Below are 25300 nucleotides of genomic sequence, written 5' to 3'. Positions count from 1 at the left end.
AGGCTTTATAGAGTGATATTAGTACTTCCCTTGATCTTGATTGTATCTGTCTGTTAATGCAGTTTACACTGCTGACTCATATTTAGCTGGTTGTCCACTAAGACTCCAAGATCCACTTCAAGAATACTTTCCAAGAACACTTCGGAAATGAACAGTGAAAAACAGAATAAAACCCATATTAACATTAAGAAAGAGTCACAAAAAGGGTGAAGTGGTTTGTGCAGCAACGGAAATAATTTGCAAGGATAGAAAAGTATGGAGAGTGGCTTAAAACTCATTAAAACTCTTCCCTTTTCTTTTTTAATAGCTTGCCCTTAATTTTTTTCCCCTTTTTGCTTAATATTTCCTACTGCTTTTCTGCAGGGACGGGCAATGTTGGTGATTCGGAAAGAGATCTATGTCCCCTTGTACCACATCCACTGTTTGCAGCTAGAAGGCAGCAGTTAGAGCATAGGGATTCGGACCTTTATATAGCTTTTTTTTTTAATTAATTACTTGTTCCTCTCTCTGCTTAAAAATGAGTTTCCAGTCCTCTTGGAAGTTGGAGAAAGCTTGAAAACAAATGGGTCACTTGAGTTCCTACATGATCATGTGAGCTTCAACTCGGATTTCCATACCTGTCTTTCCTCTTTCCTCCTTTTATCCTTGATCATGAACTCCCTTGATAAAACAAGTTCTTTCAAAAACCTTGTAATTGGAAAAGGAATAAATGCCCTTAATTAGAACCAAGTAAATCCTTGTGCTCCTGCTTTGTGTAACCCCCAGGGAGTTTCCACCATGTAGCATTTGCATTTTGTTTTTAACCATCTTTCTCTTAAGCATTTGTGTATGCATGCAAATTTCTGGAAATTCAATATCTGACCTTTTTTGTTTTACCCTCTGCCGTTAAGAAGAGACTAAAATAATGGAAAGCAAGCATGTATTGCTAGCTGACATACAAAGAGGTCGCATATTCTCAGTTCTCTGGCCAAGCCTACAGCAGCTTCTGAAAAATCAATCAGGGGCCTTGAAAATGCAGTAAGAGGGATAAATAAGTGAAGATGTATTTTCCCTATCTGAAGGCTTTTTGCTGGCCAAAATGAAATGCACTCCTCAAGTAGCACAATAGTCAAATCGTAGAATGTTCTCAATTTTATTACTTAAAATGAAAGATCTACCGTGTTTCCCCAAAAATAAGACAGGGTCATTTTCTTTTGACCCCTGAAATAAGCATTTGGCCTTATTTTTGAGTAGGTCTTATTATTTTTGAAATGCAGGAGGCAGCCTTGTCACCTCATGGCTGCTGCTGTGTTGCAATATTTTCGGGGTGCGCTTATTTGGGGGGGAGGGTTTATTTTAACACATGTGCTCAAAAGCCCAATTTGGCTTATTAGCCAAGGAGGTCTTATTTGGGGGGAAATAGAGTATCTCCTTTAAGGTTTTTTTTCCCCATAATTAGGGTTAGGACAATTAATGACTTGCTTTTGAAAAAGACTTTTAGAAATAACAGAATTGTCAACGATATAATCCAGCCTAAATTAAACATGGCTAAATTCCTTTGCATTCAGTGAGTGAGTGAAAAGATCTGATTAGATCTTAGAAGGATGCTGGAATATAACACACCATTGTTCCTTGGTGGCTTCCGCTTTCTTGGGGGGAAATAGTGAGATTTGAGAGATGAACTCCTGTTGCATTTTACTAAGCTATTATTAGATATTCTTCATATTTCCCATGAGATTTATGACCGTCCCATCAAAGCTACACCAGTCTGCGAAGACTGGGATGCTTTGTCCCCTGAACCTGCCCTACTGAACTCAAATTCCTGTTCAAACCCACATTCATAAGATCAGGGTGAACATCTGCATTCTTCAACCTTTTAAGGCATTAGACGGAGTTTATCTCAGAACTTCAATCTGAGATTCATGTAGAAGAGCAGGCTGAGCTGGAAGGCAGCATTAAGTGTGTCATGAGTTTGGAGTCATCCTTGAATTCCATTGACCCTTATCTAGCACCAATTTAGCCTCGATCGTTATTGACTAGATTGTTGTATTAGGGACATCAATAATAAACTCTGCTGTACTTCAACGTCAACAAATGCTCCTGGTTATTTGCACCTGACAACAGGGTGGACAAAAATCAATGATTTTTTTTTAAATCTGATTTTTTAAAATTTAAATAGAATTTTTTAAAATCAAATTTATTTTAATAAAATGCTTTTGGGGTAAAAATCTATCTAAAGATAGCTTTCTATTTAAGATACATTAAAAATTTAGTTTATTCAGCATGAAATGGAGCTTAGTTTTGTACAGTGGTGGGATTCAGCCAGTTTGCACCTATTTGGGAGAACTGGTTGTTGGAAGAAATCTCCTTTTCTTTTTCCCCACTTACAGGGCTAATCCTGTAAGGAAGGCAGAAAGGAAACATTCTGGTGTTTCTAGCCTCATTTTTATTGCCCTGCTTACAGAAACTGCCTCTCCGGTTAACCCTGATTACATTGGAACAGCTAAGGCGAAGCGCCCATCGACCTGAGTGACGTTGAGCTGGCCACGCCCACCCAGTCACATGATCACCGAGCCACGCCTACCCAGCTGGTCATTAGGGCAGAGAACCGGTTGTTAAATTATTTGAATCCCACCACTGGTTATGTAGCATGAGGCTGTATATTCTGCAATATTTACATTTTTTGGTAAACTCATTCAATGAATCCGAGCTCTGCAAGCTAAATAGAAAATCTTCAAATTTTTTGGTGCAAACAATAATATTAAAGATTCTAACTACCAGCAAGAATGATTCCTTACATTTAAAGAGCACGTGTCATTTCAGATCCATCGTGGCAACACCTGTTAGCAGGCATTCACTCACCTGCTGCCTGCCACGTCCCACACCTTCTTGTGTCCCTGCTGCATCACCAGCCATCCCATTAAAGTGAATGGGACTGTCAGTGAGTCAAGAGTAGGTCAGGGGAGGATTCACTGTGGGGCAGAGATGACAGTCGCTCTTTATAAATTATGATTTAAACCGAGCTGATTTAAATCAAGCCTTTTTTACCAGTGATTTAAATCAACATGATTTAAATCAACTTGATTTAAATCAAATCCGCCCTGCCTAAACAATTTGTCTTTTCCTCCCAATTCCTTTTTCTGTGATGTAAATTATGCTTTGGTGGCCAGGGCTGTGTAGAATAATTGGGAATGAGAATAGTGGCAGATAGAAGACAGAATTTCTGGCTTTGGGGGAAAGGTGTTTTGGAAACCTCATAAAGCCTACTTTTTCTGTCTCACAATGGTTGGGAAAATGACGTTCTGATGGACCAACCCACAAAAAGGTACTTAAGACCTGATTTTGACGTTCCAACAGCCACCCCTCCCTTCCTGCGGTTGTATGATTGGTCATTTGGCAACTGGCTCGCATTTACAGCCGTTTGTGGCATTCTATGATCCACATGACCATAATTTTCAGTCCCCCCCCACCCCACATTTATTTCCAATTTCTGGCAAAAACAACAACGGTGGTTGGATGAAATGGCTTCACTTAATGACCATGTGTTTTCATAATGACTATCAAAAAGACAAGGGACGCAGTGGCTCAGTGGCTAAGACGCTGAGCTTGTCGATCAGAAAGGCGGTTCGAATCCCTAGCGCTGTGTAATGGAGTGAGCTCCCGTTACTTGTCCCAGCTTCTGCCAACCTAGCAGTTCGAAAGCATGTAAAAAATGCAAATAGAAAAATAGGAACCACCTTTGGTGGGAAGGGAATAGCACCTTCAGAGTTTATTCAGGCCGGCCACATGACCACGGAGATGTCTTCGGACAGCGCTAGCTCTTCAGCTTTGAAACAGAGATGATCACCGCCCCCTAGAGTCGGGAACGGCTAGCATATATGTGTGAGGGGACCCTTTACCTATGAAAAAGAGGTCATAAAATTGAGCACAGGGACATGATAATCCGTTTACCATCCCCAATGACATGCCTAATTCCAAGATCAAGTACGGTTGTAAAGCAAGGCCTATCCGTATAGAATTTCAAAGGGGCTTTCCTCTTTTTCAGTGCTGATACAGATCCCCTCTCTCCATATTTTCAATCTGTTATAAAAACTGAACGGTGACCATCAAGTTAAACAATTGCATTAGAGTTTTAGGTTCAGGGTGGAGGATACAGAATCATAGATAACATCTCACCAATTGAAGGACACCCCATAGAATAATACACCAAGCAACAGAGGAAAAATAAAGAATTTCCTTTTCATGTCTCTTTCATGTTGCTATCAGCATTCGTGCTTGACTTAAAATAACTAAGAAGCAATGGGTGGAAGCTCCTCAGAGGAAGCTCCAAGATCCAACCTGGAAGTAAGGAGGGATTTCCTGACAGTGAGAACAATTAGTCAATGGAACAGATTGCCTCCTGGAGTTGTGGGTGCTCCATCACTGGAGGTCTTCAAGAAAAGATTGGACAGCCCTTTCTCTAGGATGCTCTAAGGTCTCCTGCATGGGCAAGGGGTTGGACTAGAACAGTGGTCTCCAACCTTGGCAACTTTAAGACTTGTGGACTTCAACTCCCAGGGTTCCTCAGCTAGCTAGCTGAGGAACTCTGGGAGTTGAAGTCCACAGGTCTTAAAGTTGCCAAGGTTGAAGACCACTGGACTAGAAGACCTCCAAAGTTTCATCCAGCCTTATAATTCTAAATACAGCTCTTAGCCAGACAGACCAGATTTTACTGTAAGAAAAATCAGATAGGGTGTATTACAGAGGTGGTATTCAGCGGGTTGTGACCGGTTTGGGTGAACCTGTAGCGGAGATCGCGAGTGGGCCTACCCACCTGCCCCGGCTCTATGCGGTCCTATTTAGCAACACTTTTTCAGACTGGCCACATGCGTGGAAGGCACTCAGGGAAGCAAAGCTCCTGCGCGGAAGGTGCATGCACAAAGCGAGCATGCGCACGGGGGGCGAACCGGTGGTAGAAATAAGTGAAACCCACCGCTGGTGTATCACTAAGCTACGAATAAGGAAACAAGAACATTAAAAACATTGGAAATGGCTTTTTATGTGTTAAATGGTTAGTTTGTGTTAAGAGATTCAGGTAGGTTGGGTTCCAACACTGGAGTTGTCAAAATAAAGTCCCAGAATGACACTACCCCCCCCCCAAAAAAAAAACCCAAGACCATCTCAGTAGTTCTCATTCACAAAAATAAATTGGAATACTTAGAGTTTCTGATTTCTTCTCTTGCATACAGGTAGTCGTCAACTTAAAACCATTCATTTAAGTATTTAAAACCATCCATTTAAGGAAGAATATCACTAAAAAAATGACTTAGGACTGTTGGTGGTACCTTGCTCAATAGTAGTAACTGTGAAAGGGATCTTGGAGTCCTAGTGGACAATCATTTAAATAGGAGCCAGCCGTGTGCAGCAGCTGCCAAAAAAGCCAACATAGTTCTAGGCTGCATAATCAGAGGGGTAGAATGAAGATCACGTGAAGTGTTAATACCACTTTATAATGCCTTGGTAAGGCCACACTTGGAATACTGCATCCAGTTTTGGTCGCCACGATGTAGAAAAGATGTGGAGACTCTAGAAAGAGTGCAGAGAAGAGCAACAAAGATGATTAGGGTACTCGAGGCTAAAACATACGAAGAACGGTTGCAGGAACTGGGTATGTCTAGTTTAATGAAAAGAAGGACTAGGGGAGACATGATAGCAGTCTTCCAATATCTCAGGGGTTGCCACGAAGAAGATGGGGTCAAGCTTTTCTCCAAGGAACCTGAGGGTAGAACAAGAAGCAATGGGTGGAAACTAATCAAGGAGAGGAGCAACTTAGAACTCAGGAGAAATTTCCTGACAGTTAGAACAATTAACCAGTGGAACAGCTTCCCTCCAGAAGTTGTGAATGCCCCAACACTGGAAGTCTTTAAGAAGATGTTGGATAGCCATTTGTCTGAAATGCTATAGGGTTTCCTGCCTAGGCAGGGGGTTGGACTAGAAGACCTTCAAGGTCCCTTCCAACTCTGCTATTGTATTGTTTTTCACACTTACGACCAATACAGCATCCCCATGTTCACATGATCAAAATTCAAACACTTGTCAACTGATTCATATTTATGACGGTTGCAGTGTCCTGGGAGCATGTAACCATTTTTTTTGCGACCTTCTGACAATCAAAGTCAACAAGGGAGCCAGATTCACTTAACGACCGTGTTACTAAATTAACAATTTAAGAAAGAAGACATAGGGAGGGGGGGCAAAATTCACTTAACAAGTTCATTTAGCAACAGAAGCTTTGGGCTCAGTTGTAGTCATAAGTCGAGGTCTACCTATACTTCTCCCAAACACTCAGTGACGTTGGCTAGGAATGTTAGGAGTTGCTTCCCATCCCAAGCCAGGTTAGGAAAAATGCCTTTAAAGCATAGCCTGGTTGTGAATCACGTTGGCAAGTCCAAACAAATCAGTTTTAGTGGAGCTTTTGTGCCATTGAGCCAATCTCAAATACTGAGGTGTGGAAGTTTCACAACCTGCACTACTGGGTTATTAATATTGGTTAGATACCTTGCAAAGCATAATTGATAAAAACTGCATCATGTCGTCTTCCATTTTGTGATCAATCTTTAAGGTAAAAGTTCCCCTTGCACATATGTGCTAGTCGTTCCCAACTCTAGGGGGCGATGCTCATCTCCGTTTCAAAGCCGAAGAGCCAGCGCTGTCCCAAGATGTCTCCGTGGTCATGTGGCCGGCATGACTCAATGCCAAAGGCGCACGGAACGCTGTTACCTTCCCACCAACGTTGGTTCCTGTTTTTCTACTTGCATTTTTTATGTGCTTTCGAACTATAGTCCTCAATGGAACTGCATCTTCATGGAGGGAAGTATGCAGAGGAGTATCCCAAGACTCTGTTTTGGGCCCAGTACTCTTCAACATCTTCATCAATGATTTGGATGAGGGAATAAATGGGGAACTCCTCAAATTTGCAGATGACACCAAGCTGGCAGGAATAGCCAACACTCCAGAAGACAGGCTTAAGTTACGGAAGGATCTTGACAAACTTGAACATTGGGCACTATCTAATAAAATGAAATTCAATGGTGAAAAGAGTAAGGTTCTACATTTAGGCAAGAAAAACCAAATGCACAGGTACAGTATAGGTGGTACCTTACTCAATAGTAGTAACTGTGAGAGGGATCTTGGAGTCCTAGTGGACAATCATTTAAATATGAACCAGCAGTGTGCAGCAGCTGCCAAAAAAGCCAACACAGTTCTAGGCTGCATAAACAGAGGGATAGAATCAAGATCACATGAAGTGTTAATACTACTTTGGTAAGGCCACACTTGGAATACTGCATTCAGTTTTGGTTGCCACGATGTAGAAAAGAGACTCTAGAAAGAGTGCAGAGAAGAGCAACAAAGATGATTAGGGAACTGGAGACTAAAACATATGAAGAACGGTTGCAGGACCTGGGTATGTCTAGTTTAATGAAAAGAAGGACTAGGGGAGACATAATAGCAGTCTTCCAATATCTCAGAGGCTGCCACAACGAAGAGGGAGTCAAACTATTCTCCAAGGTACCTGAGGGCAGGACAAGAAGCAATGGATGGAAACTAATCAAGGAGAGAAGCAACTTAAAACTGAGGAGAAATTTCCTGGCAGTTAGAACAATTAATCAGTGGAACAGAAGTTGCCTCCAGAAGTTGTGAATGCCCCAACACTGGAAGTCTTTAAGAAGATGTTGGATAGCTATTTGTCTGAAACGGTATAGGGTTTCCTGCCTAGGCATTGGGTTGGACTAGAAGACCTCCAAGGTCCCTTCCAACTCTGCTATTGTATTGTATTGCTAGGTTGGCAGAAACTGGGACAAGTAATGGGAGTTCACCCCATTCTCAGCATCTTTTTTGGGCCGTGGTGACCCAAACCGGATGCTGTACTCCAAGTGCACCATAAAGGGTACTATCATTTCTCAAGATCTTGATGCTTTCCCAGGGTTGATGCAACCAAGGGCTGCATTGGCTTTTTTGGCAGCTGCAGCACACTGCTGGCTCATATTTAAGTGGTGGTCTACTAAGACCCCTAGATCTGTCTCACAGTCACTACTTTGAGCCAGGTGCCACCTATTCTGTCTCTGTGTATTTGGTTTTTCCTGCCCAAGTGCAGGACCTTATTTTTCTCACCACTGAATTGAATTATTTTGTCTAGGGCCCAGTGCTGAAGACTGTCAAGGTCCTTCTGAATCTTAAGTCTGACTTGCAAAGTGTTAGCAATTCTCCTCAGCCTGGTGTCATCTGCGAATTTGTTGAATTCCCCTTCTATTCCTTTGTCCAGATGAGTTAGGAAGATGTTGAAGAACACTGGGCCTAAAACAGAACCCTGGGGTTACCCCACTGCATACTTCCCTTTGTATAGTAGACTAGCCGATAACCCGGCATTGCCCGAGGATTTATTTATCCGGAAAATGTCCAGACCAAACATAATTTCTAATGTTCGATTTTTCCCCTTACCAGAGGGAGTACTTTGAAGCCGTTACCATGGCAGCTCCACTGCGCTGCACAGTAGAAGCCATTTTATGGCAGTACAGTAGAAGCCATTTAAAGGCACAACAGGCTGTATCTTAACAGAACATACCCACCCACCGAGGGGTGTTATGCGTATCTTACCCGCACAGTATATTTTTTTTTTCCAGAGAGTAAGTCATCTGTGTACCAAGTTTGATTGAAGTTGCTCGAGGCATTCCAAAGTTATGCTGGAACACACACACACACACACACACACACACAGAGAGCTGTTTTTATATATAGATAGATTAATCTTCGCCAAACAATTTCAGTTTGTAACTTTTCACCAAAGGAAAAATTCAGCTGCTTCCCTTGTTGCCAAAGTCTGAAATCTTCTCTCTCAAACCACGTTTGCATTTTAAAGGAATATCCATTAGATTTTTTTTTTCAAAAGCTATTTTTTTCAGAAGACAGTTTTCCCATGGCAGCTTAGAATTCTTTAAGGTCACATTTTTAAAAACTTGGAACTAAACCTAGCGGGTGAAAAAGGCACAGCATAAAAAAGCGGTAGAAACCAGAGGCAGTGGAAAGAGAAGGACCTAAAAAGTCTCTTTGCCGATTAAAAGCCTTCAAATGCACAGGTACAGAATTGGATGGTGGGGAAGGGAAAGGAAGAAGGCTCTGACCAGTTTTGCAGAACCGGTAGTGGAAATTTTGAGTAGTTTGGGGAACCAATAAATATCACCTCTGACTGGCCCCACCCTCATCTATTCTCTCCCTTCTCAGCTGATGGGGATGGAATGGAGATTTTACAGTATACTTCCCCCTGGAGTGGGGAGGGAATGGTGATTTTGCAGTATCCTTCCCCCTGAAGTAGGGAGGGAATGGGGATTTTGCAGTATCCTTCCCCTGGAGGGGGGTGGGAATGGTGATTTTACAGTATCCTTCCCCCTGAAGTAGGGAGGGAATGGGGATTTTGCAGTATCCTTCCCCTGGAGTGGGGAGGGAATGGTGATTTTACAGTATCCTTCCCCTGGAGTGGGGTGGGAATGGAGATTTTACAGTATTCTTCCCCCTGAAGTGGGGAGGGAATGGGGATTTTACAGTATCCTTCCCCTGGAGTGGGGAGGGAATGGAGATTTTACAGTATCCTTCCCCTGGAGTGGGGAGGGAATGGAGATTTTAGAGTATACTTCCCCCTGGAGTGGGGTGGGAATGGGGATTTTACAGTATCCTTCCCCTGGAGTGAGGAAGGAATGGAGATTTTACAGTATCCTCCCCCTGGAGTGGGGAGGGAATGGGGATTTTGCAGTATCCTTCCCCTGGAGTGAGGAAGGAATGGAGATTTTACAGTATCCTTCCCCCTGGAGTGGGGAGGGAATGGGGATTTTGCAGTATCCCTCCCCTGGAGTGGGGAGGAAATGGGGATTTTAGAGTATACTTCCCCCTGGAGTGGGGAGGGGATGGGGATTTTACAGTATCCTCCCCCCTGGAGTGGGGAGGGAATGGGGATTTTGCAGTATCCTTCCCCTGGAGTGGGGTGGGAATGGGGATTTTACAGTATCCTTCCCCTGGAGTGGGGTGGGAATGGGGATTTTACAGTATCCTTCCCCTGGAGTGAGGAAGGAATGGAGATTTTACAGTATCCTCCCCCCTAGAGTGGGGAGGGAATGGGGATTTTGCAGTATCCTTCCCCTGGAGTGAGGAAGGAATGGAGATTTTACAGTATCCTTCCCCCTGGAGTAGGGAGGGAATGGGGATTTTGCAGTATCCCTCCCCTGGAGTGGGGAGGAAATGGGGATTTTAGAGTATACTCCCCCCTGGAGTGTGGAGGGAATGGAGATTTTACAGTATCCTCCCCCCTGGAGTGGGGAGGGAATGGGGATTTTGCAGTATCCTTCCCCTGGAGTGAGGAAGGAATGGTGATTTTACAGTATCCTTCCCCCTGGAGTGGGGAGGGGATGGGGATTTTGCAGTATCCTTCCCCTGGAGTGGGGAGGGAATGGAGATTTTGCAGTATCCTTCCCCTGGAGTGGGGAGGGAATGGAGATTTTACTGTATCCTTCCCCTGGAGTGGGGAGGGAATGGGGATTTTGCAGTATCCTTCCCCTGGAGTGGGGAGGGAATGGGGATTTTACTGTATCCTTCCCCTGGAGTGGGGAGGGAATGGAGATTTTACAGTATCCTTCCCCTGGAGTGGGGAGGGAATGGATATTTTACTGTATCCTTCCCCTGGAGTGGGGAGGGAATGGATATTTTGCAGTATCCTTCCCCTGGAGTGGGGAGGGAATGGATATTTTGCAGTATCCTTCCCCTGGAGTGGGGAGGGAATGGGGATTTTGCAGTATCCTTCCCCTGCCATGCCCACCAAGCCACGCCTACAGTACCGGCAGTTAAAAAAAAATTGAATCCCACCACTGGGGTGTTTAATAGTTCCTGCTGGATGGACAACCCAAGAAACTCCTACCAGGGCAGATTTTTAAAAGGAACCAGGCGGCTGCTGGTTGGCAGAGCTTCAGTTCCGAGGCTTGCATTTTCAGAAATAAATGCAGGAGGAAACAGAGGCATGTAGAAATTAGCCACGCTTATTTGGAAGTCCAGCAGCCAAATTGAATCCCAGGCAGGGAACCGGAGCAGAAAACATCTCCTGGATAAAGCTTTGTCCCGGCAGCAGAAAATAGCTGCAACCACAAATATCTTGCTGCTGGGAGGATGACATCTTTGGAAATGGCTGTGTTCCTCCCACCACCACCACCACCACCAAGGAGGAGTGGTCGGTGAAGAGGGCAGAATTGGCCCAAATGGCAAAACTGACCTACTTGATTGGAGACAGAACAATGAGTCCTTTTTATAAAAGATAGGAAAACTTTCATGAGCTCGTTTGCTGAACATGGATAAAAACGAACTGGGGATTTCTGGATTAAAGCTCTGATTAAAAACAGTTGACTATGGGAAGAAAGGGATTATATAAAGTAGGTAAAATGACAAAAAGTGTGTAGCTGCTGTAAAGAAAATCAGACGCTGCTTCTTTGATCCCCCCCCATTTTTTTCTTCCTTTATCTTTATCTTCCTGCTAATCTTACTGCTTCTATGTTTATCTGATTGTTACTAGCACTTTTTCTTTTCTTCTACTTTTTTTTCTTATATTCTTGTTTTTATTTAAATTATGTAAAATCTCTTCCATCCATTATCCGTCCGTCCGTCCATCCATCCATCCATCCATCCATCTATCTATCTATCTATCTATCTATCTATCTATCTATCTATCTATCTATCTATCTTCTATCAATCTCTATCTATCTTCTATCTATCACTTATCTATGTATCTGTTTATATCTATCTATCTTCTATCAATCTCTATCTATCTATCTTCTATCTATCTTCTATCTATGTATCTATATCTAACTATCTACTATTTATCTCTATCTATCTATCTTGTATCAATCTCTATCTATCTATCTATCTATCTATCTTCTATCAATCTCTATCTATCTTCTATCTATCACTTATCTATGTATCTGTTTATATCTATCTATCTTCTATCAATCTCTATCTATCTATCTTCTATCAATCTCTATCTATCTATCTTCTATCTATCTTCTATCTATGTATCTATATCTAACTATCTACTATTTATCTCTATCTATCTATCTTGTATCAATCTCTATCTATCTATCTATCTATCTATCTATCTATCTATCTATCTTCTATATCTATCTTCTATCAATCTCTATCTATCTTCTATCTATATATCTATTTCTATCTATCTATCTATCTGTCTATCTACCTACCTACCTACCTACCTACCTACCTACCTACCTACCTACCTACCTACCTATCTATCTATCTATCTATCTATCTATCTATCTATCTATCTATCTATCAACACATAGATACGTACAGAGGTAGCCCTCAATGTACGGCCTTCATTTGGGACCAGGATTTCCATTCCTTAAGCAATGTAGTTGTTAAACGCATTGCACCTCATGTTACAACCTTTTTGCCATGGTCCTTAAGTGAATCGCCAAAGTTGTTAAGTGCAATTGTTAATGCGATCATTAACTGAATCCAATTCTCCCATTGATTTTTCTTGTCTGAAGCTGGCTGGGGAAGTCACCGGGTGGCAATCCCATGACTCCATGATGCTGCAACCATTGCAATATCATGCCTGTTGAACCCAAGAGCCCAAATGTTGATCATGTGTCCATGGGGATGGGGTTGGTTGTAAGTACAAGGACTGGTTGTGTGAGTCACTTTTTTCAGTGCTGTTGTAACTTGGAATGGTTTGCTAAATGAACAGCTATAAGTCAAGGGTTATGTCTGAGATATATCACTGAGCTTGTCGATCAGAAGGTCGGCAGTTCAGCGGTTCAAATCCCTACGGAGTGAGCTCCCATTACTTGTCCCAGCTTGCCACATGACCATGGAGACATCTTCGCACAGTGCTGGCTCTCCGGCTTTGAAACGGAGATGAGCACTGCCCCCTACAGTTGGGAACGATTAGCACAGGGGTCAGCAAACTGCGGCTCTGGAGCCACATGTGGCTCTTTCCTCCCTCTGCTGTGGCTCTGTCACCCACCAGCGCCACAATTTTGAAAGGAGCTTCCGGTGTGGGGGGGGGAGAGAAGCACAGTGCACTAGGAGAAGACTCTATGGCAAGGGGAAGGTTTTCCAGTTGTCTTCACAATTGATAGGGCTATGACAGGTAGGGGGGAAAGTATGCCACGGTAGGAGGAGACTCTATGGTGGGGGAACTGAACTTCCAGTCAGCTCCAGAATTGAACAGGGGACTTCCGGTGTTTTCTTTTCTGTGGGAAACGGGTCCAAATGGCTCTTTAAGTGTTTTAAGTTTGCCAACCCCCGGACTAGCACATATGTGCGAGGGGAACCTTTTCCTTTACTTTATATGTAAAAAAAAATGGTCTGTCTTATATTCTGTTGGTCCCCAGTGAGCAATTTTGAAAGCAAAGCAGAGGTAAAGCCAGTTAGAACCTGGGTAGGGCACTGCTGGGAATCCCAGGACTGTAATCCAGACTAAAGTCACCCAAACATTCAGTACCACCCATGTCCATCATGCTGTCAAGAAAGAGGCAAGAAGTTGTAGTTGTCCTTGGCAGTCAGGTGTTGCCCCGTTCCAAGCTTCTTCCAAGTGCATCAGAGTGACAGGTCTCAACACAACCGGCTCCTTGTTCTGCTAGTTCTACTACTGAGTCTTTTTTTAAAAAAACCAAAAATATTATTTCACTAAAGGAAACATTCAGAAAGTTGAACTCTCACTGAGGGCCACTTCAAACGCTTCTTCTTGGGTTTTTTTTGGGGGGAGGTCTTTCTTCTCTGTTCGCAATGGCTGCTGTCTGACTTTCCTCTGCCCCCCCCCCCCCCCTCTGCCTTCTTTCCTTTTGTGCAGAAAGATTTCACGATGCGAGAAGAGCTGCAGCAGAGGGATGTGGAACGCTGGCTGGGCTTCATCACCTTCCTCTGCGAAGTCTTTGGCACCATGCGGAGCAGCACCGGGGAGCCCTTCCGGGTTCTTGTCTGCCCCATTTACACCTGCCTCAGGGAGGTGAGTCGGGTTGGGAGTGGAGGAGGGCATGTCTTCCTTGCTTACTATCCATCACTGTCTACAGAGCGCTTTTGAAAAAAAGAATGAAAGGAGCAGATTTTCCTGCCATTGTCAGCTCTGGAAAATTTTGTGTGTTGGGGCTCTCCCCTCTTACAAGATTCCTGTTCTGACCTTGGCTTCCCAAGAGCCTGAAGCAAACTCCTTGTTCCCAACAAAAACCCCTTTTATTAATTTACTGCGAATTCTGCTCATTAACGTCCAGCAAAATCTTTCAAGGGAGGATTTATCTGCAAAACTTGGCAAAGAGTCCCAGAGAGTCACGAACCAATTAAGTGAACTAATTGTCTCCTGCAAACTCCACTCCCCTTTTGCTCCCCTTTTGTTTCCTCTGGGAGGGGCCATTCATCATCCACCTGTGGCTTTACTCCCAAGTTGCTCCTGTTTTTTAGTTGTTCCCTTCACATCTCTGCACATGAACACACTGGGAACAGGCTCCAGCTGTTCATCTGCCTCACTGATGTCTGACTCTGAAGGCAGCTGATAACTGCCATACTGCTCTGGCCCCGTCTTTGCCTCCGACACAGAGCCCTCATCAGAGCTTCCCCAGACTCTAGGACTGGCCCATGTTCCTCCCCAACCTCCTCACTTTCCGAATCTACTGCCATCTCTGCTGGCTTCTGATGGGCCACAACAATCCCAATTGGGAATGCATAAAATTGCGGTGCACTTCAAACAATATTTGGGGATTGCCATTGCCTGAAAAGAGGGAGAATTCCTATAGCACCCGATAAATATTGATAAATGTGGCAAAACAATATTGGTTAGAACACAACATTCCGTGCCTGGTTAAGGCCTAGCATTTCATCTAAGGCAGAGGTGTCCAAACTTGGGAACTTTAAGACTTGTGGACTTCAACTCCCAGAATTCCCCAGTCTGGCTGGGGAATTCTGGGAGTTAAAGTCCACAAGTCTTAAAGTTCCCAAGTTTGGACACCCCTAATCTAAGGGAAATCTTTCATAAGGTAGTTCCTCATTTATGATTAGTCACCTGGTAACCATTCAAAGTCACAATAGACACCCCCCCCCCAAAAAAAGCTTCTTATAACCCAAATTTGAAGTTCCAATGGCCAGCATCCCATCCCATGGTAACATGACCATATTTTGGGCACTCAAGCAGCTGGCCACCATTTATGGTCATATATAGAATTTATAGATACTGTATGTGACCACAAATTACAACATTTTTGCTGAACACTTACTACATCTGAGGACTCTCAAGCATGACTGTCACTGCTATGGGTGGACCCTGGTGGAGGCAGATATAAATTCCAAAAAACCAACAGCTCTTCTATGGGCTCTGGGAGATAAACCTAATCAAGGTTCATCTCCTAGAGGCCAAAGTTAATTTTTGGATGGGAACTAATCAAGGAGAGAAGTAACTTAGGACTAAGGAAAAATTTCCTGACGTTGAGCAAAATCAATCCATGGAATGGCTTGCCTTCAAAAGTTGTGGTTCCTCCAACCCCGGAGGTTTTTAAGAAGTTTTTGGACAACCATTTGTCTGAAATGGTATACCGTATTTTTCAGAGTATAAGACGTACCAAGATTTTGAAGAGGCAAATTTTAAAAAAAGTTTTTGCACTCTGCAGACCTCCTAAAAATGGCCCGTTTTTGCGAAAAATGCAAAAAAAGCGGGCATGCATAGCTTTTAGGAGGCTTGTAGAGTGCTCCTGGGAGGCTGGGGGGTGGGGGAAACCAGCCCATTTTTCGCTCATTTTTGCCCTTCCCACCCCCAGGAGCACTCCATAAGCCTCCGAAAGGCTATGCAGGGCCATTTTGGTGAAGGAGGGCAGGGTTTCGGGAGGCCAAAAATGCTGTATTCAGTGTATAAGACGCACTCAGATTTTCACCCTCTTTTTTGAGGGAAAAAGGTGCGTCTTATACTCCGAAAAATACGGTATGGTGGTTTGTTTGTTTTTTTTTGCTTGAGTAGGGGGCTGGACTAGAAGGCCTCCAAGCTCCCTTTCCAACTCTGTTAAAACTTCCTTCTCTCTGATTCCACCAACATCCAACATAGAGACAGCCTGGCTTGAGGTTTCAACAAGACCTTTGTTCAGCCATCTCTGTTACCAATAATCCCCCTCGGTGTCACCGCAGCAAAGTTCGCAAGAAGCAGCTCAAAAAAAACATCCTCTGGAAAATTGTTGTGTGTTGTTCTCTCTCTCTCCTCTCTCTCTCTCTCTCTCCCCCCCCCACCCCCAACTGGGTCATGAGTTTGCTATTATTGAAGGCAGACAGTCTAAGAGCGACGTCGCCATAAGAAGCCTTTTGCCTGAGTCATTTCGGCCTCGTCTGCTTTGTTTGGTCTCACGGGTTGTTGGTTTTTTTTTTTAAAAAAAAATTCCATTCCTCTTGGCTTCCGTTCTTGGAAAGCGATGGACTTGCGTTCGGTCGTAGGCATGGCCTGAAAAAGCAAGCCAGGTTAGCAATGGAGGAGGATGTTACACCGAACACAACCTCTACACGGGAGCCTTTTCGATCAGGGCTAGATTTACTCAACAAGGTGCTGCTTGGAGAAAAATGGCTTCAGTGCTACTTTCACCCACGTTGCCACCAACTAACCATCGCCTTAGATGTGACCAGACTACAATTCCCAGAAATCTTCAGGGTAGAGATAAGGGTGACGGTGCTGGACCAGAAGCCGAAGTCCCAGAGTTCAGTTCAGTTCAGTTCAGTTTATTAAATTTATATGCCGCCCTTTTCCCCCGAAGGGGACTCAGGGCGGCTCACAACTCGAACCGGGGAGGGGGATACAGACAAAAGATTTAAAAAACCACAGCATAACAATATATAATTTAAAACTCACAACAGTCATACCATTCGAGACGGGGGCAACAGCTCTTTAGCCCCAGGCCTGGAGGGTGGTGAGGGTTCGAATCTCCACGGGGAGTTCGTTCCAGAGGGTCGGAGCAGCCACAGAGAAGGCTCTCCTCCGGGTAGTCGCCAGTCGGCATTGGCCAGCGGATGGGATTCGGAGGAGGCCTAATCTGTGGGATCTAATCGGTCTAGTGGAGGTGATTGGCAGCAGGCGGTCTCTCAAGTACCCAGGTCCAATACCATGAAGGGCTTTATAAGTGACGACTAGCGCCTTGAAGCGTATCCGGAGACCAATAGGCAGCCAGTGCAGCTCGCGGAGGATAGGGGTGTTACGTGGGTGAACCAAGGTACACCCACGATCGCTCGCGCGGCTGCATTCTGGACAAGCTGAAGTCTCCGAATACTCTTCAAGTGCTGCCCCATGTAGAGCACGTTGCAGTAGTCCAGTCTAGAGGTCACAAGGGAAAGAGTTGAATCCACATTCAGGCACAGAAAGTGGAGAAATCCTATTCCTTCCTTTCTTGGATAGGTCCTAACCTGAGGTAGATCCTCCTTCCATCTCTGCTTATGCTTTTTCATGGCCGTGTCCTTTTTACGTAGTTGTCTTATTGCCTTCCTCCAGGACATCGTAAACTAGGACCTGCCCACTGTATTGGATGTGCAATTCTTACCTTAGATGTATAAGGTCAAGGTCAAGGTTCCCCTCGCACATGCATGCTAGTCGTTCCCGACTCTAGGGGGCGGCACTCATCTCCGTTTCAAAGCCGAAGAGCCAGCGCTATCCGAAGACGTCTCCGTGGTCATGGGGCCGGCATGACTTAACACCAAAGGCACACGGAACACTGTTACCTTCCCACCAAAGTGGTTCCTATTTTTCTACTTGCATTTTTACATGCTTTTGAACTGCTAGGTTGGCAGAAGGTGGGACAAGTAACGGGAGCTCACTCCGTTTACGCTGCCCTAGGGATTCAAACCACCGAACTGCCGACCTTTCTGATCGACAAGCTCAGCGTCTTAGCCCCTGAGCCACCACGTCCCTTAGATGTATGCAACACACTAAACATATTCTGTGTATATTCTTTTTAGTAAGTGAAAAGATCAGTTGGATTCGAATCCGTTTTCTTTTCAAATGCCTCTTTTTTTTCAGATTTCAGCCTGAATGGGGGAAAAAAAAGACATTCATGTGGCATTTTATATATAATTTACGGAATGCCAGAACATTCCATTTAAATTAGATATTACTAACTATCTGAAAATGGAAAGAATTCAAATAGAGGGCAGATATCAAGCTAACCTGCCAATCCATTTATTGCAATGTATCAAGAGAGTAAATAAAGCATGAATGCAAAATAAAATAGGTCTTTGCCGCCTGCTTTGGCTCTGACCTGAGCAAATCTCACTCTTTGAACACCTGAGTTTTGTTTTTTTCCTGGAGAAGAATTTCTAATTTCTGGGTCTTCTTTCAATGTCGTCTTCTCTCTGTTTCTGCAGTTGTTACAATCTCCGGATATAAAAGAAGACGCGGTCCTTTGCTGCTCAATGGAGGTAGATATTTGGGCATGTTTTATCTAAACTATTTCTACCACTTCCTTCACTCAATAAAGAGGACTGGTTTTTCCCCCTAGAACAGTGTTTCTCAACCTTGGCAACTTGAAGATGTCCGGACTTCAACTCCTAGAATTCCCCAGCCAGCATTCGCGAATTCTAGGAGTTGAAGTCCGGACATCTTCAAGTTGCCAAGGTTGAGAAACACTGCCCTAGAGAATGTCCAAATTATAAGAGAAAGAATTTACGTGGCCCTTTTACTGCACAAAATCAGAAACTAATATTAGAAGGATCTTTTCAAAGCCACAACAGTATTTATTTATATTTATTATCCTAAGGAGCTGTTTTCATAAATGTTTCCTATAGATTTATGGCAAGACCGGGAAACTTGCTCTGTTATAAGCCCATTCTACCATCATCATACACTTACTGAGTTTTAGGGTTTAGTGTATTTAGTGGTACTAGCCAGGGGTGGTATTCACTTACCTTCCTTACCGGTGAGCGCATGCGCCATCTCCACACATCTGCACAGCCTTCTGTGCATGAGCTTTTGGCAGAAAAAGGGCCTAAATGGGATGCCGTAGAGCCGGGGCGGGTGAGTGGGGCAACCCGCGATTTCCACTACTGGTTCGGACAAACTGGTCCAAACTGGTAGAATGCCACCTCTGGTTCTAACTGAATTTTTCGTGGCATGACAAAACCGCGCTCGACTAAAGTGCGCCCGATTAAACCGCGTCGCTGACGTCATCAACAGGGCGACAACAGCGAGCGCGGAGAAAGAAGGGCGCTTTAAATAGCGCTTTGAAAGCAAGCCGATTCCAGTTAAGGTAAGGGTTAGGTTTAGGGTTAGGTTTAGGGTTAGGTTAAGGGTTAAGATTAGGTTTAGGGTTAGGTTAAGGGTTAGGATTAGGATTAGGTTTAGCGTTAGGTTAAGGGTTAGGTTAAGGGTTAGGTTTAGGGTTAGGTTTAGGATTAGGTTTAGGGAGGTTAGGTTTAGGTTTAGGGGTTAATTTTAGGTTTAGCGTTTACAGTGTGCTTTTTTCTCCGCGCTGTTGTCGCGCTGTGATGACGTCAGCTACGCGGTTTCGTCGAGCGCCCTTTAGTCGAACGCGGTTTTGTGGTGGAACCGAATTTTTATGATGCTGCATGCCTAAAATTGCTAAAAAAAAATACTGGCAGTCCTTGACTTACAATCATTTGTTTATTGACCGTTCAAAGTTACAACAGTGAAGAAAAAAGTGACTTATAACTGTTTTTCACACTTACAACCATTTCAGCCTCCCCGTTGGTCACCTGATCAAAATTCAGATGCTTGGCAACTGACTCACATTTACAATGGTTGCGGTTTTCCCGGGGGTCTGGTGATCTCCTTTTGCGACCTTCTGACAAGCCAAGCCAATGGGGAAGCCAGATTCACTTAACAACATTGTTACCGACTGAACAACTCCAGTCATTCACTTAACAACGGCGGCAAGAAAGGAAAATGGAGGAAAGCTCATTTAACAACTGCCCCACTTAGCAACAGAAATTTGTGGCTCGGTTATGGTTGTTAAGCCGAGGACTGCTAGTATGTAGAAAACCAACTGAAAGGGGCATTTGTTGATATCGTATACATGTGATACCTGTGTTATTTGAGGTTTACTTTAAGAAGGTTCCTTTCTTTTTTTCTTTTAACTGGCATATTGTAGCCAGACCTCAAAAGTCCAGTGAGGAAATTCATACTGTAAATTGCTTTCTAAAAAAACAAAAGAGCATTGTCCACATTGTATTGTTCATTCTAACTCCATCAATCTCAGTATCCAAAATGTAATGGGAGATCTGACTCTTAATAAACATGTACCATCGTTGACCAAGGTCTGCTTGGACCGATGGGAGGAGGGACAATTGCAAAGAGTGTTACGTCTCCTCCTCCCTCCCTCTACCCATCCAAAGCATTCAAACAGGAGAATTCGTGGCACACATTTGTTGGTCTGGAAGATTCCCACTTTTCTTAACTCTCCTGCCAGAGCTCTATGCTGTGTTAAAATAATGTTAAAATAGGTTCACCCACAAAACCGCGCTCGACTAAACCGCGTCGCTGACGTCATCAACAGGGCGACAACAGCGCGGAGACAGAAGCATGCTGTAAACCCTAAACCTAAAATTAACCCCTAAACCTAACCCCCCCTAAACCTAAACCTAATCCTAAACCTAACCCTAAACCTAACCCTAAACCTAACCCTAAACCTAACCCTTAACCTAAACCTAACCCTAACCCTTAACCTAACCCTAAACCTAACCCTAACCCTAAACCTAACCCTTAACCTAAACCTAAACCTAACCCTAACCCTTAACCTAACCCTAAACCTAACCCTAAACCTAACCCTAACCCTTAACCTAACCCTATACCTAACCCTTAAAAGCGCTATTTAAAGCGCCCTTCTTTCACCGCGTTGGCTGTTGTCGCCTTGTTGATGACGTCAGCGACACGGTTTAATCAGGCGTGGTTTAGTCAAGCGCGGTTTTGACGGGTCACGGTTAAAATAAAACATCAGAAGAACTCTTATTTCTACACACACCTCTTCACCTGGTATCTATTCTGATGCCTCTCCTAGGGAATTTCTCACCTTTCTTTCTACCATCCTAAACTTTTATGTTATTTGCCTCGGGTTTTTAAAATGACAGTTTACAGGGCCCTGTGAAGCATAGACCATGGGGGCCCAACCTTGGCCATGTTCTGACCGAGGCTTCCCAAGAACCTGAAGCAAGCTCCTAGTCCCGACAAACACCCCTTTTATTAATTTACTGTAAATTCTGCTCATTCACATCCAGCAAAGTCTTTCAAGGGACGATTTACAGTCACAGACCCTATCTGGCTTGGAGAGCTGCCAGGCCGATATCTGCCAAACTTGGCAAGGAGTCACGAACCAATGAAGCGAACTAATTGTCTCCTGCAAACTCCACTCCCCTTTCGCTCCTCTTTTATTTCCTCTGGGAGGGGCCATTCATCGTCCACCTGTGGCCTTACTCCCAAGTTGACCCCTGTTCTTTAGCTGTTCCCTTCGCCTGGCAGTTCTGCACATGCGCACACTGGGAACAGGCTCCAGCTGTTCGTCTGCCTCACTGATGTCTGACTCCGAAGGCAGCTGATAACTGTCAGACGGCTCTGGCCCCCTCTCTGCCTCCGACACAGAGCCCTCATCAGAGCCTTCCCCAGACTCCAGGACTGGCCCATATTCCTCCCATGTTCCTCCCCATCTCCGAATCTGCTGCTAGCTCCGCAGTCCGCTGGCGAGCCACAACAGGCCACTTTAAGACCTTTGGACTTCAACTCCCAGAATTCCACCTTCCAGGAGTTGGTCCCCAAGTCTTAAAATGGCTAAGGTTAGACACTATTTCTAATAGAGCCGTGTGCCTCGAAGCAATAACTAAATCAAGCATGTGCAAAAGGAAGCGGAGCCTTCTTCTCTGCCTCTCTTCTTCCCATTTGGGGGGGGGGCGGAGAACGGAAAGAAGGGTGAGACGTGGAGGGGGAGCCAACCGGTCCTCGGCTTTTGACCGCCTTTCTTTCTTCCTCAATAGCTGCAAAGTGCTGGCCGGCTGCTGGAAGAACAGCTTCCCGAGCTGATGACGGAACTGCTAGCCACCGCTCGCGACAAGATGCTGTGTCCCTCGGAGTCCATGCTGACCCGGTCCTTGCTCCTGGAGGTCATTGAGCTGCACGCCAACAGTTGGAACCCCCTGACCCCCACCATCACGCAGTATTACAACAAGACAATCCAGAAACTGACAGCTTGAAGGCAGCAGCTCAGGCGCAGCCCACTGCCCGGAGCAAGACACGCACTTTAAAAGAAACAACACAAAACACACATTCAGAATATTCTAAAAGGACGCAGGAGCGATCGAGTTACAGGGACTGGAGAAGGGACGGCGCGACCGTCCGGTGGTCCGATTCCTAAAGAGACAGCCCGCAGCATGTTTAAGAATACGTTCATTGGGGCGAAGCATGTCTTTTTTTTTCCCCAGTCGCGTCCTCAGGTGCCGCCCCCTCCTCCTTTCTTCCCTCTCCTCCTCCCCGCTGTGGTTTTGTTGGAAAGTTTCCCTTTTATGCAACCCGTGGCTCATTGGCTCAACGTCCCACCAAGCTATTGTTGGGGGCTCAAGAGGAACATGGCCCGGTTGAATAGCGACTTGGAGGGCAAGAACGGATGGTCTCCGAGGCATTGTAGCAGCTTGCGTTGGCCAACTGGCGGGAGGCAGGCCACAGCAGATGTCTTTGGGGGAGCTGGGGGGGGGGGGGACAACAAAGACAGACCTGTTCCACCCCAGATGCTGGTAACTGACAGCTTTTGTCAAGCCGAAAGGACGTCCCCTCTTCGTCCCTCCTGTCTTCAAAGGTTGGTCTCCTCCTTAGCTGTCCTCTGTGGCGCCCCACCCCGAAACCTCATTCTAGATTAGACATTGAGAAGCGATAATATTTTTTCTGCCGTTCCTTTTTCCTGGGGGGTTTGGGGGGAAGGTATTTGCATTTGCACTGAATATTATTTCCCTTTGTGGGGGTTTTTTCCCATTCTATAAATATATGTATATATATATACTGTATATATATATATATCTGTATATATATACATGCACATATTCTTATATCAGTGCTTCCCAAACCCGGGTAAATAACCCACCCGTTGGATAAAAGTGGTTTTTCTTTTGGATAAAGATACACAACCCCATTAACTCAATCACAAAAGGGACACTGCAATGGATGGAAAGGGTGTTGTTGTTTTTAACCTACCTTGGGCTGAAAGGACTTCCGATGCATGGTTTTTGGGAATGAAAAACAATCTGGGAAGGACTGCATAAGGTAAAGTGACAACCTGCTGTTTCCTTTTTGGAAAAAAAGGAAAGTCCGTGATGTGAGATTGCAGAGAACATGCAAAGGTCTTGAAGGGAAGGGAGGCCACCAGGCCAAACATCACCCAAGAAGTATTATTGCCATTAAAATGTCTTGCCAACAGGTTTGCAGTGAAGAGTCGGATTCTGTACAGACTCTGATGTAATTCTCTTCCTGTCCGTTGGCAAGAGACAATTAGTTCGCTTAATTGGTTGATGAGTCTCGGAGACTCCTTGCCAAGTTTAGCAGATATCAGCCTGGCAGCTCTCCAAGCCAGATAAGGTCTGTGACTGTAAATCCTCCCTTGAAAGACTTTGCTGGGTGCAAATGAGCAGAATTCACAGCTTTGCTGGCTGGGGAATTCTGGGTGTTCAAGTCTGCCAGGCTTAAAGTTGCCAAAGTTGGAGACCCCTGCTCTTCCACATATTTCCTGATTGCTATGAGAAACCCCAGGGCTATACAGGTAGTCCTCAACTTGCAACCATTCAAAGTTACAACAGCAATTTACAAAAAATGACGGAGGACTTATTTTTCACAGACACAACGGTTGCAGCAGCATCTCAGGGATGGTATACAGTTACCTTCCCTACCAACTTGCAAATGTGAGTGCGCACATGCGCTTTTGGACAAAAAAGGAGCCTAAATGGGATGCCATAGAGCTGGGCACAGGTGGGTGGAGCCACCTGCGATTTCCGCTACCGGTTCGGGCGATCCGGTCCGAACCAGTAGAATACCACCTCTGCAGCCAGTTACGTGATCAAAATTTGGATGCTAGGCAACTGGCCTGGGTTTATGACAGTTGCAGTGTCCCTGTGTCACCAGCAAAGTCAATGGGGGGACGGACCCAGATCCACTTAACGACCATGTAATTAAGTTAATAATGGCAGTGATACAACTTACCAACTGTGGCAGGACAAGTCCTAAAATGGGAGAAAAGTCAACTACCTTGCTTAGCAATGGAAATATAAGCATTAATTGTAGTCGTAAGTTGAGGGTTACCTGCATTAGCTTTTTGCAAGGTTTTTGACCTGTGTAAACGTCTGGGAATTCCCACGCACACACATTTCTGAATATCTTGAACCAGCTCTCTACCGTTACATCTAGTCCAGAGGTGGGGAAGCCATGGAATTCTGGGAGTTGAAGCCCACAAATCATAAAGGCGGCATGGTCCCCCCCACCCCTCATTTAGTCAATGTAAAAAAGGCAGTGCGTCCCCATCTGATGGCATCGCACAACTCTACATTCCTTAAGTATTTTCTTTCCACTTTAGATAAGTGTTATTTATTTATTTTTAATAAATGGGGACCAGTCGCATCACAACACCAGTATTATTTATTCATTTAGATCAGCTCTGGCTGGGGGGGATTCTGGGAATTGAAGTCTCCTCATTTTAAAATTCCCCAAGGGAAAGAAACGCTGATCTAAATGAAAAAAAGGCCAGCTCCTCAGGAGCATTTAAGGATTTAAATTTAAAGCTGGAAATGTAATAATATTCCAGACTGAACATTTAATGTGGAAAGGGAAAATATGGTCACCCTGCCATCTGTTTTCTAAAATATCTGAATGACTGTTTAACTATTAACCTATGTGATATCAATATATCAGCTCTGCTGTGCTTAACACACTTGGTGTTTCTCATATTAATTATAAATATATGGATTGGCTTGAATTATGCAGAGAAGCACACAGGTAGTCCTTGATTTACAACCCTTTATTCAGCGACTGTTACAACAGCACTTTAAAAAATAGTGACTTACAACCAGTCCTCACACTTATGACCATTGCAGCATAGTCATATGATTAAAATTTAGATGCTTGGCCACCCCCGTGTATTCCACTCCATTGGAGTGTCCTGAGATGATGGGGTCGCCATTTGTGACCTTCTCCAATAAGCAAAGCTGGGGGGAAGCCAGATTCGCTTAACAACTGAGGCAAAAGTGGTCCTTGTTTAATGACCGCATGATTCACGTTTAACAACTGCAGTGATTCGCTTAACAA

The 25300-nt window shown here is 44.5% G+C and overlaps 1 protein-coding gene across 2 annotated transcripts in view; it reads left to right on the top strand.

Moving 5' to 3' along the window:
• The window catches only part of CTIF (cap binding complex dependent translation initiation factor), a 182600-nt gene extending 159360 nt beyond the window's left edge, over nt 1–23240 (top strand). For both annotated transcript variants that reach the window (XM_032214565.1, XM_032214564.1), the window contains exons 10-12: nt 13859–14014; nt 18382–18435; nt 21997–23240. In XM_032214565.1, the coding sequence (XP_032070456.1) occupies nt 13859–14014; nt 18382–18435; nt 21997–22212 (426 nt within the window). In that variant the 3' untranslated portion in view covers nt 22213–23240. The remainder of the gene's footprint in view (nt 1–13858; nt 14015–18381; nt 18436–21996) is intronic.
• Nucleotides 23241–25300: the final 2060 nt, after the last annotated feature.

The sequence above is a fragment of the Thamnophis elegans genome, chromosome 3 (assembly GCF_009769535.1).
Source record: "Thamnophis elegans isolate rThaEle1 chromosome 3, rThaEle1.pri, whole genome shotgun sequence".
In the NCBI taxonomy this organism is placed as follows: Eukaryota; Metazoa; Chordata; class Lepidosauria; order Squamata; family Colubridae; genus Thamnophis; species Thamnophis elegans.
Note: the sequence above shows the minus strand (reverse complement) of the source record. Positions and strands in the feature narration are given on the sequence as shown.